General features: G+C 41.9%; 1 protein-coding gene across 1 annotated transcript; it reads right to left on the bottom strand.

The window, feature by feature from the left end:
* Positions 1-10,500: 10,500 nt before the first annotated feature.
* On the bottom strand, positions 10,501-12,601 carry LOC308302406 (protein Wnt-8a-like; the record flags this gene model as incomplete). Its single annotated transcript, XM_080746660.1, has 4 exons — positions 10,501-11,082; positions 11,513-11,781; positions 12,045-12,208; positions 12,588-12,601. The coding sequence occupies 4 exons, from the start codon at positions 12,599-12,601 to the stop codon at positions 10,501-10,503; spliced, it is 1,029 nt and encodes a 342-aa protein (XP_080602786.1).
* Between the last annotated feature and the right edge of the window lie 205 nt (positions 12,602-12,806).

Raw genomic sequence — 12,806 nt, 5'->3', positions numbered from 1 at the left:
TCCATTGGCTGGGTTGTGTTCGCTGAAACTCACATTTTGTGCTAAATATTGTCTCAGTCTGCATATTGTCACCAAAATGGAATGTTCATATTAGCTTTCTGTTCAGTTGTGTGTTCAGTCATATTATTTATTTTTTGGTCAGAACAAATAACAACCTAGCAACAAACAAGCCATTTGTTTTACAACATCGCCATCTGCTGTCCACCTTCCCTAATTACACAAGTTACATCATTGTCAAGGAGACACATTTTGAATAAACTAACCAGTGTTTGACCATGTTGTGTACGACCTGTAATAGATGGCCAAGGTAATTGAGGAAGAAGAGGGGGTTGGTTGAACTTGGTGGATCTGTAAGGGAGAGATGACAGAAAAAATCATTAAAGGTGCTGTAAGGTGCTGTACATTTTGGTTTAAAACAAATCAAATGGAAAAAGTTCTGTATTCTGATATTGCTATAGAGTGTTCAGTAACAGAGGTCTCTACTGCTCTTTCATGAACAGAAAATAAATGTTCAGGTGGGACACCCTTCAGGAGAGGAAAGAGAAGCTCATTTATTTGATCACTGTTTGTTTTATCACTTCCAATTTCCCGTGTTTTTCCTGTATCCTGTATGAGTTTTCTCTTGATTGGATTAAATTGGTCCAGACCTGAACATGTAGCCTATTTTATGTTTAGTAAAGAGCTAGAGAGACAGGGATTGTTATCATTGTTTTTATTTGAATGAACTGTTTTCAAATAGTACAGTGGTACGATTATACATGTTAAAAGGATAACACAAAAGCCCTAAGCCTAAGGTCTTGTTTCCATTATGGTCCTGTGTATTCCATTCATCAGAAGCCCCCTGTTACTTATTGAACAAACACTCTGTGGCAATGATTACTATCAGAATATAGGCCTAGCCCTAGACCTATTTAACATGTATTTTAACAAAACAAAATAATCACTAACACCATCATTATAAACTGCATATTGCTCTATGAAGAGTTAAAAACAACATCTCTGAACACAAGCGGTTGGAACTTGAAGATAGCTGGCCTCTTGCAGGAAACATGTCTTTCTGGAGGCATGCGTGCATACGTGTGTGTGCGTGCGTGTGTGTGCATAGCGGTTTATTCTTCAGGGTAGCCTACCTGTCTGATGGTTTGGAGCCTTCTGTTTTGGGGATCTTGTGCTCAAATGAGGCAAGCAATTTGAATGGGCTGCCCTCTCCTGGACATGGGGGGTAGAGCATCATATTCTGGTATTTGAATTGTATATCAACACTATAAGGCAGAAACCATGTATCTCCAAGTTTCAAATTTGTATGTTTTTTTCGACATCGCACAAAACTAGTGAAAATAGTAGATCTACAAGCAAACAACGCCTTGCGGTACGAGGCGTTTGTGTGCTTGTAGAACGGCTAATTTCACAATTTTAAGTACAAAACTAACGGTTTTGGACATCCAAGGTTTCCACCCAACAACAACAACGATATAATACACTGTATATAATGTAGGGTCTATATACTGTAACACACACACGCACATGCACGTACACATACACACATACCTGATTTTGGAAGGTCTTTCTTGGGCAGGCCACGTTGGCCAGGTTTCCTGGATCTGTCAACACAAGGAGGGGCTGGACCAGGAGGGAAAGGAAAGTTCAGTCATCATCAATGATCTAGAGCTCATATTTCTGAGATTTAAGAAACATGTTGTTCTATTCTGGATGCTTGTAGAGCTGTTAAACGTACAGGGGCCTGGTGTTTTCACAGACCTCTGGCCAGAGGTGTCCATTTTGGGTAGGGGATGACGGGCCGCATCCTAACCCCCCCAGGAAAAATAAAATATAAGGACAGATAAGTTGATGAAGAAATATACTTTGAACACCATCGGCTATGTTTTCTAAGTGCAGAATGAAGACAACGGTAGCCTACATTGTTGCTGCCAGAGGCTGATGCTTCTCTGCCTCGACGCTGTGGGGGAGGAGAACAACTGCCTGGAGAATACAATACAATGAAAATACATTTTTGGTTATAAATACATAAACAGCACCAAGTGATGAAGCCTATGTTCTCGTTTATTTTCATATGTAGAAGTGTTATGGTTGCTTTGTGGTAGGCCTACCTATGTACTCGCCGTCTCCTAGTGGTTTACCCAGGCCAAGAGGTCGGGGGAGGACATTCATATGTTCAGAGGGAGGCTCCTCATATTCATCATCACTACCCTCCTCGCTCTCTCTTAGCCCAGCGTGAGATGGCTCAGACATGGGGCAAATGTAGCTCTCTTCCCCCTCCATGCATTCTTCTGGGCAATCATATGTATTATCACATTCGCTATCCTTTAAAGTCCAAACAAATGACACATCTTAATACATTTTCTTTATAATGCACTTTACATTTGAACCAAATGTAAAGTGCTACAGTAAGCTTGAGTAAACACTTAAGCTTGAGGCTTAATCTCAAGGCGATCTGTGTTTGTTATGTTGTGGAAGTGCAGATGTGCTCTTTCATTTTATCACCCAATAAATTCATTCAATTCATTTATTCATAGGCGATCTATAGGCTCTATGGTGCACTGTGAGCTTGCAGATATGCTGTTTTTGAAATGTGTTGATATTATTTGCAATTTGTACAAGATAATTCCTCAAAATAGGGAAGCCATGGTCAAAGTGGTTAACACATACAGTAATGTTGCATGAAACTCACATTTTGGTGTTAGGGTTTGCTCACTCTGTCTGACAATGAATGTTAACTGTTAAATTAGTTCATTTGCTGAAATTAACTTACAATCTCATCAGCATCCCGGATATCTTTATCTGCTACCAGAGAACAAACAGTAACAACTCAGCATGATCAGTCATGATGACATTGATTGTGCAGTTTGAACTACTGTATATTTTACATACCTTGTTTGGGATACCTAGAAGCGTTTAACCTGCAATAATCAAAGGGAGGTGAAAATAGTTACAGTAACACTGAGACCTTAAAATATTTTACAGCTGCAGAACAACAGGTGTTGCAGTAAGAAGAGAGACGTTTTCTTACCTCGGACTAAAACCCTTATTCAGTCCTCTCCTGTTGATTTGATTTTGAATATTGGTGACCATTCTAGATGGATACAAGGCAGATATACGTAGTGATTGAGAAAAGAAAAAAAAAACATAAATTCTCTCTCGCTCTCTCATGTTATATTTTGATGTACATTGTTTAAGCCACAGCTGAATCGAATTCTGTTGATAACACTTTTGGATTCATGCTTGGTTTACAAGTATTATGTTTAAGCATACTTACGGAACATGCACTTTAGGGAACTTGTGGAAATCAACATCTGTCATTTTCTGGATGGCACAAATGACAACATGGACAAGGACATAAAGCAAATCCTTATTTGACCATGCTAAACCAACTAAGGACACGGTAAGATCGCTGAATCTGAAAGATATTCATCCACTCTTACCAAGAACTGTGCTCCGTCGATGGATTTCTTCATCACCACTTTGTCACAGCCCGACAGCTTCAGCTGAGAAAGTCAACATACAGTATGTCACACAGTAGTATGTCATATCATTTGTTACGGGTAACAGGAAGAGATAAGAAACTGGAACAATATGATGTTTTTGAGGAAGCTTTTGAGGAAGAGTGTGAACTGAACATGAAACAATGCAAAATACATTTTTACAATAGAAAGGTCAGGGGGAGGTAAGGATAGGCTTTGTTTTCTTTAACCAGTTTTGCGTATAAGCCACCTCTAAGTGGATTTTCAGTGCTGTTTTAAAGGAAGGAAGGGATTTACACTCCTTTAAGGCCTTCGGTATGGCGTTAAACATTTTAGCGGCATAGCAGGAGAACGCATTCAACCCTTTTTTTGAGCCAAATCTGGGTTGGAGGTGATCTGTGGAGCTGCCTATGGTGTTGTAGTTGTGAACATCCTTGACATTTTGGAAGCATTTTGTCAGGTACATGAGATGCCAACAGAGTAGGCCTAATTACAGACAAATTGTGGTGTTCACTCAGTGTTGCAGACAGACAGACAGACAGACAGACAGAGAACATTTTGCAGATAATGTCCATAAACATGCTGCACACAGATGAGAGATACAATAATTCAAAGCTCTTTCAAATGGATACGACCGAGACTCGTGGCAATCGGAACTGATCTGACCAGTGCCCGAGGGACAAGTCAATACTTTGGCTCTGAACCGTCTCGGTTCGGGTCTTTGATTACGGGTTGACCCGTGCTACCCTGTTTTTGTGTGTGTGTGTGTGTGTGTGTGTGTGTGTGTGTGGTAGCGATGGGACATAAAACGGGGCTTTCACATAGAAAATGGCAAAACCCCCTTATGGGCCTTTTTGTGTGTTGTTAACACATTAAGGCCGGGTACACATTTTAGTGTATGGGAGGGGCTTACAGTACATGTACAGTATGTTGCAACATATTTGTTTTTGTAGGCTAAATTCTGATTTAGGCCTAACTGTATAGGTTAGGCCTAAATTGAGCATGATCACAGAACGTTGACTACAACTTTGATCAAACAGATTATTTAACACCAAGTTGAGTCAACAACACAGTTGCAAGGTTACTGCTAAAGGAATGTTCTTCCAATCTGAGTGTAAGTTGTGTACCAGTACTCACCCCGTTCATGTAGTCAGCCAGAGTCCGGGCATTCCATCCCATCACCTCTGTCTTGGAAGGAATACAGTGAGAACTCATGATTACCTCTCTTCAGCAGACTATCTCATCTAGTAAAGAGACAAGTATTACGAAGATGTTAAATGTTAGGAAGATGTGCTTGAACCTTACAATACACCCCGCCTTCAAGTTAACAGGTTGGTTCAGAACTGTGTTGTGGTCTGGATAATGATGATCAGGAAATGCAGCCTTCTCAACATCTCACTTGCTGCCCTTCCTGTGAAACATATTTTAAAAGGGGAAGTGGCCACAGACAACACAATTCAAAAGATTATAGCTTGCATATTTAACTGTACATACAGCCAAATCGACTGAGAGAGACCATTTTGGGTCAATTTGTCCACTCAGAATGAATAACACATGTTTTTACACAGTAGGTGGATGCAACAGAGACTTGTATGGGCATTTGCATAATGTATTAATGATCTATTTATAACTCACACAATTATTGCTACTTATAGATGTATTTATTTTAAACATACTTCCACCTCACTGTGCGGCCTTGTTTCAACTTCCTCTTATTTACAGACAGTTAATAATTATGCAATCCTCAGGCCCGTCTGTCATTCAAGTTGTATTCAAGTTGACTGATGTGATGCCATCCTTTGTTATATTGTTTGAGTTAACAGGTTTTGAGGATAGAAAATGTTATTTGTAAAGCAAAAAGATAGTGCTGACATAAAAAAAAGTGCTTGCGTGCGTGTGTGTGTGAGCGAGCGTGTGCGTGCGTGCACATGCAAGCATGTGTGTTTATTCGTGTGCTTGCGACCCAGCTCAGCCTGGTATCTCACACTCACACCCAAGTGACAGAGAAGGGTGCTGCATGGGAGGGGCTGATCAGGCCTGTCTGGGTGAATACAGCCACCCTGGGGGATCCTCCCCCATTCTGTCCTCCTTTTAAATGGGAAGCAAACCACACGTAAAAGATGTGTTGCTTGCTAGGATCAATATTTACTAAGGGTATTACTGGTGGTAGCACCCAAAAAGGCCATAACTAAAAAATGGCTTACGAATGTTATACCAACTATAAATGAGTGGATTGATTTAATCTATAATATATTTATTATGGAAAGAATTACATTTAGCTTTAGAGGTCAAAGAGAAATCTACACAGATAACTGGTTTAAATGGCTTATAGGCCAGTCAATCTAAGCTAAAAAGGGGCTGCCCTCCATTGGATCCCATTCATTTTCCCCTTTAGTTTTCTAACCTTAATTAACATTTTCATGAATACTGTATGGTTCCTATCGCTAGTTAAAAATTGCCTTTCAATCACCATCATATTCATTTTGTCTAAATGTGGTCCAATGTATTTTAAAATAACCAATGTATTTTAAAATTGGCTGCCAACGGATGCCTTTACAATTCTATGATGGCGACACTCATTCCAAGGGGTAGAAAGGGCCATTTGCGCTGCATAGAAACCAATGGCTTCGCTTCGTCCATATTTTTCTACAGTCTATGGATGACTAGCCAGAGAATGATGACTAGCCAAGAAGGGATGATATACAGCACTGGGCACAGCTAGCCTAGCACACTGGCCAAGAGTGCGCCTCCTTTACCCATGGTGCGCATTTTCAACGCAACTTTGGTAACTGGAAATTGGGCTGTGTATTGATAGGTCGCTGTTACCAGCAACCTGATAAAAATGCCTTGCTACACTATGTCATCCAATGTTAAAACTTTAAAACAAAATGTCAGGCTACACTATGTCATCCAATGTAAAAACCATAAGAACACTATGTTGTCCAATGTAAAAAACAATAAAAAATTACATAGTTAGACTATGTCGTCCAATGTAAACATTGTTGCATGGGTTTTATCCTTGCCCTCCTCATTTTCTTCCCTCTACACACAATCTCTTCACATTATGATGTGTTGCAAGCTTGTAGTTCTGCTATTTTTTGGTGAATGCCTTTCTTTCTTGACATCTTCCAGATGCTAGTGTATAGGATAATGCGTACAGTAATCAAGTTGCATTTCTGTTCTGTGGTTTTATTCAAACAACGTCTTCCTCATTAGACCTTCATAGCATGAGGGTAATTCTTTCATTCATTCATTCATTTGGGGATTTTTTTTCTTCTTTTTTTTACGTAAGTGTGCTCCTCTGGGACTACCTGGCACAAAACATTTTCAGATGGGGGTCCGTGGCCAAATACATACCTTTGGGGGTGCTTTGCACAAAAAGGTTTTAAAGCTACTGTCGACCAGCAGTGGACCTGGAGACAAGCAGAGTTTAGGGGCAGTCCAGTGAGGCTCACCACTGGGCCCAGCCTTCATTAGCACACAGCATGGGTCCTGTTGGAAACACAAGACCCCCCCATGAGCAGGCAGGCAAATGGACAGCAAGGGGAGGGTTGTGTTCTGTCATTTTACAATGCCACTCTATCAGCATATAATTTGATCTGTTTTAAACCCGATTTATACCCTGTCATATGGTGTCTCATACTGAAAATAGCAGACCTACAAGCTCACAACGCATAGCATCCAACAGGTTGTGAGCTTGTAGATCTGCTATTTTTGGTGGTGCCATGGCATAAGAGGCATTGTTCTGAAGCTGAATAAGGTTTGTGGTGGTATTTCCTTCTGTTTGTTTGTCCTCTTTGATTGAAACATCACCTTTAAAGAGTCAGATGCATCTTCATATTTTCTGAGGACTGAAAAAGAAATACAGTCTTAAGGCCCCAACAGACTGGGCAGATCCCGGGGCCGATCAGAATTTTAGAGTGGATCTTAGAGCTGCTATTTGGATCCTGAATATATAAAACGTTCTTTAACCAAAAGTATGTTAACAACTTTAAACATGGCATATCCCTAACAATTTAACAACAACACAACACACACAGAAACACAGAAACACACGCACGCACGCACGCACGCACGCACGCACGCACGCACACGCACACACACACACACACACACACACACACACACACACACACACACACACACACACACACACACACAGGGTGGGACACCTAGCAGATGGATACGGTATGAAGCTCATAAGCACAACAGCCCCCCAGGGCCAAGCGGAGATGGGAAGAACCCCTCCTCGCTCCTCCAGTCCATCCAGTTAAACCCCCACCCTCAGGCATGGTCCTCACGGACCCCCTGGTGAACGTAAGGATCCATGCATCACTCATTCAGCTGAGACACTGGCAGATTTATGACATGTCCAGCAGAGAGGGATATTTTTGGGGGAGAATGCGGCCCAGGCAGGGGGCAGGCCAGAGAGGAGGTGACCTAAATGAGTGATGAGTCGGTGTCATCCTGACCTATACTCCCACTTATTGATGAGTTTTGATTGATTGAAGTAGCCTATTTATTAGAAGTTTGAAGGTACAGTTTCATGACAGTATAGGTTACAGTTCACTGGTACAAGGTCAACTAAAAGGATAAGCTCAATTTGCTCAAAGCACGTGGCTTATTTACATTGAGATCTTCTTACTCATATAACATTAAAGGCAACAATATGTAAAGAAAAAAAAAGTACATTGTTCAAGGCTGCCCAACAGCACCTCTCTGGTCACCCAGCGATATTGCAGGCCAGGGCTACAGACACGCAGACGCATTAACGCGACTGCAGTTTTCCCGGTGAACCTAAGCGCAGCGGTGGGGGCGCGGGAGTGTGGGGAACACACACCACATGACTATTGCTGATGATGGAGAGGTTATATAGCTTTATGTATTGAGAGGCACTCTTGCCAATTTCGTAAGAGACTCATCGCCAATTGCAAGATATTTAAAAGTTATTTGGGGCCATAATGATAACCTCTTCTTCCCACTAGACTAAGGATTTATATTGTCTGTGTTATCTTTATATTACAAAAGAGTAAGTGATCTACTTCCGGGTCATGTATCGCTAACTTAAATACCAAACCACTTGGCCAAGATGTACTACATATGTACTAAATATAGCTTAAAAATTCAAACACCCATGTCACCTTTGCAAGATGTCGTTTCCAAACCTCTGTATACAGTTGTATTCGTTATTACCCTCATATTTTGCCTCTGTATAAAATAGTCCGCCGGTCAAATATGTCCGACCGGAAACGTGCGCTGCGGCACAATAGTTCCGCCACAATAGTTCCCCCCCAATTTTTTTTTTTTTTTTACTTTTTTTTTAAAAACTTTTTTTTTTACTTTTTTTTTTTTTTTTTTTTTTTAACTAGATGTGAGCGGCCCGAAGGGCCGCGACCCTCTAGTTGTTTACAACCACAATTAGTCACGTGTGGCAAGATCGCTGTTCTACTAATTTTACTAGTAGGTTAGTGTAGGCTTAGAAGCCTTTTCAGAAGTTAATTTAATGTTTTCCATTTAATGATTTCCTTTATCCTCATCTAATCTTGCGCTAATGCACAGAGCTGTTTTCGCCAGGTTTTAAGGCCTATAGGCTTTTCAGAAGTTCATTTAATGTTTTCCATTTAATGATTTCCTTTATCGTCATCTTGTGCTAATGCACACAACTGTTTTCGCCAGGTTTTAAGGTCTTATTTTAGTTGTTCCTCATAAGCTCGCAACCATCCTTGCCCATCGGCCCCCACCGTTGCGCTTAGGTTCACTGGGAAAACTGAGGTCGCCGCATTGACAGCTACACAGTACACACATGGACATGCTAAGGAGTCGGTGTGACCACTGCTCAAAAATTAAAAGATAATATTTAAAGTCAGTTTAACCACGTTAACCCTATATTCGGATATCGGACCCCCTTCCAATGTATATATATTCCCCATTTTCAACAGTTTTTATTGTATTTGTGACACTTGCTTTGGCAATGCAAACGTGTGTTTTCTCATGCCAATAAAGGTCCTTTGAATTGAATTGAAATTGATATTCGAAAATACGTGGACTGATCTATAGGCTATTGCAGTGGAGTGGTTCCCAAACATTTTAGCTCAAGACCCCAAAAAATAAATTAGACGTTTGCCCCATAGACTCTAAGGTTTGCCAGGGACCCCCCAAGCTAGTGAAAATAGCAGATCTACAAGCTCATACAATGCAGCGCGAATTCACTTCTTCCACATTTGATTTCTAATTCATGGAATTTCTTAGATTTTCTTTTATGTATTCATGAAATTAGGCTACTTAGAAAAATATTACATTATTTTTTAATCATAAAAATATTTTGGGGGAATGTTAGCCTAATGTTTTTACAAAATGTAAATAACCAAAAATTAAGGGACCCACAAAAATGTTTTCGTGACCTTTTTTTTTTTTTTTTTTGCTTGAAAATCAGCTCTGGTCGGCAAGCGGCATCTTGTGTCCCCGCGCCTCAAGACGAACACCGGTCTAGCAAACTGTCATCTAGGTTTCCCCTCTGTGCTTTGATTTTATTGTAATGCATTTGTGTTGATCTCTGCCTGGGGTGTGACTGATGATAGCTTGGATTAGCATGCCAAATAGGCCTACCTCATTTGCGGTCGAAACGCGCCCCCTAGTTTGTCCTTCAAAGCCTCGCAACGGATCAACGCATGTCATCTTCAAAGTGCTGGAGATCAACATGGATCAGCACCTTGTCGAGGTGTGAAATGCACCATGTTACCCATGTAATCCCCTCATTTAAGTGTATTCACCAATCACCTCATTCTTATTGTGATGATGGACTATATGCCTAAAATAAGTTAGTGTCGACAATGTGAATTTAGGAAATAATCATTTGTGTATCCAGACAAAAAGGAGTCATTATATCGCATTTTATTGAAAAAAGAGTATCCTACATGGTGCATAAATAGATTTGGTGATACTTTTTCTTACATTTACAAAAAACATCAAGGAGAGAACCATAAAAAAGTGCAAATATGCGCAAAATGTCATGCTTTTCAGATCAGCTTTCATTAACGACAGCTTTAGCGTGTTTATGTCCGCGGAGTCTCTTCCTGTAGACGTGGCCGGTGTCTCTCTTGGCGCAGAAGTGCTTGACCCTGACCTGCGCGCAGTCCTCGCACTTCACCTTACAGCACCAGTGGAACTTGCAGTTGCAGCTGCTCACCACCTCCGCGCGCCTCTCCTCCACCCGCAGGCCGCAGTCGTGGCACAGCCGGCGGCAGCTGCGCTTCTCGCGGCCGTCCCCGCCCTGCAGACACTCGCGGCCCTCGGTGCCGTGGAGGCCCAAGCTGGCGTTCCGGCTGCAGTAGTCCGGGGAGTCCTCCAGGAAGATGAGCTCCGTGCGGGCGACGTCGTCGCCGCCGAAAGCGTCCGCGATGGCGCTGTCTCGGCTGCTGTCCGCGCTGTTGCCGGACCTCATCTGCTTGTTGTCCACCTTGAGCCGGCGGGCCTGCTCGTGCTTGGCCTTCAGGTAGTCGCCGATGTCCCTGAAGTCTGACACCTGCATCCAGCAGGTCTTGACGCTGCAGCTCTCCGACATGCCGTGGCACCGGCAGATGCGCTTCATCGTCGCCTTCACCGCCTGGTTGGAAATCAATCACATGTTCTCTGTTATTAACTGACAGTGGTGGAAGAAGCTGCTCGGATGTTTTACTCAAGCACTGTAAAAGTATCAAAAACAACTCTGTACAAATGTCCTGTTCCAAATGTTGTAAAAGTTAAACTACAAAAGTATTGGCATCAACATATAGGCCACATATAGTAATATGGTCATCATTTATGTTGCAGCTGATAAAGGTGGGGCTACATCATAATCCTGTTTTTTTTTTATTTTTTAAAGTACACTATTTGCTTCTGAAATAGTGATAAACTATAAGCATAAAAAGATGGAGGTCAATTAAAGGTAAATATAGACTACATGTAATAGCCTATACTGCCTTATTACAGTATTAGGAGTTATAGGACATTAATTGTTTTTAGCAGTGTCATTGCGTAAACATGTTCCAACTCACCAGCCGTCCGGCCTCGTTGTTGTGCAGGTTGATCGCTGCTCGGGAGTCCTGGCCGGTCTCCAGAGCATCCACGTATTGTTTGGATATCGTTTCCCCGAAATCAGCGTTATCACTGCAGCCGCCCCACAGCCAACCAGTTCCACCGATTTTGCCGTTCTTGGAGAGGTCGCAGCCGCAGTTGTCCAGATCGCCCATGCTGCAGTTTCTGGTCAGCGTGTACATGACACCTGCCGCGCTGATGGCGTGGACGAAAGACGTCTCTCTCGTGGCTATAAGGGAAAATAATAAAGAAGCTATTCAGCATTCTGTGAATTTCTGTCTGTGCGTTATCATCATTTTACGCACCGTCCATCTATCAATTTTAGGCGTGCGTAAAAAGCAATAAATAGCCAGAGATTCAATTCTGTCTGTATTTAGTCATAGGGCCTACATTTAATTAATTTAACAATATGAACTGAAATAATAATTCCTATGAAGTTGTTTAAATTATTCCAAATAATGTGTGTTATTATTTATTTGAATCTGCACGTACCACTTCTGAGTCCTTTCAGTTGGATCGCGCTCTCCGGACAGTTCCACCGGTCCCAAGCGAACTGGTGTTTGCACTCCTCCATCCCGGTCTGCGCGCCCACCTGCACGCTGCTGGTGTAAGTCAAATAGGCCTTGGGTCCTGTCATGAGGAAGTTGTTTGCCGCCCTGAAATGACGAAGACACACACAATTTAAAATAGAGAAAATGAAATCGTAGTGATAGGCCTACATAGGCTGCATAACAAATCCACTGTAGGCTACAGATGAACTACAACAAATAAAGACTTACCACGCGTTTACCAGACAGCCGTTGTGGTGAAGAAGTGATACAAGCAAAAATAATGAAATAACCATTTTGAGATCTGCGATGTTGGTCGCACAGAGGAGCTCTGGTTTATGTTGCGTGGTTGTATCAGCAACCTTCTCCTTTATATGAGTGAGGGACCATGCTTTGTTTCCGTGATCCAGAGCTGATTGGGTGATGGATTTAGGAAACGCCTATGCGCACTTCAAAGGGACATGTTAAAAGACAGTTTATCTTCCACCCGCTGGTCGGCATGACACCAGGGCCACGACTAATCACTTGATCCCTGGATCCCCGCAGAGCCGGTGGAACCACCACAGTGACCACACCGACCAATATACAAAATAACAGCATTGCAGTTTCAAAGAGCATGACGAATCCACACCATTGACAAACGAGACGGAGCAAAGGCGTATTATTAAAATATTTATTAAGGTTTTATCATGCAAAAATACATCTG

Source organism: Nannobrachium achirus (genome assembly GCF_963921795.1).
Source record: "Nannobrachium achirus genome assembly, chromosome: 17".
Classification (NCBI taxonomy): domain Eukaryota; kingdom Metazoa; phylum Chordata; class Actinopteri; order Myctophiformes; family Myctophidae; genus Nannobrachium; species Nannobrachium achirus.
Note: the sequence above shows the minus strand (reverse complement) of the source record. Positions and strands in the feature narration are given on the sequence as shown.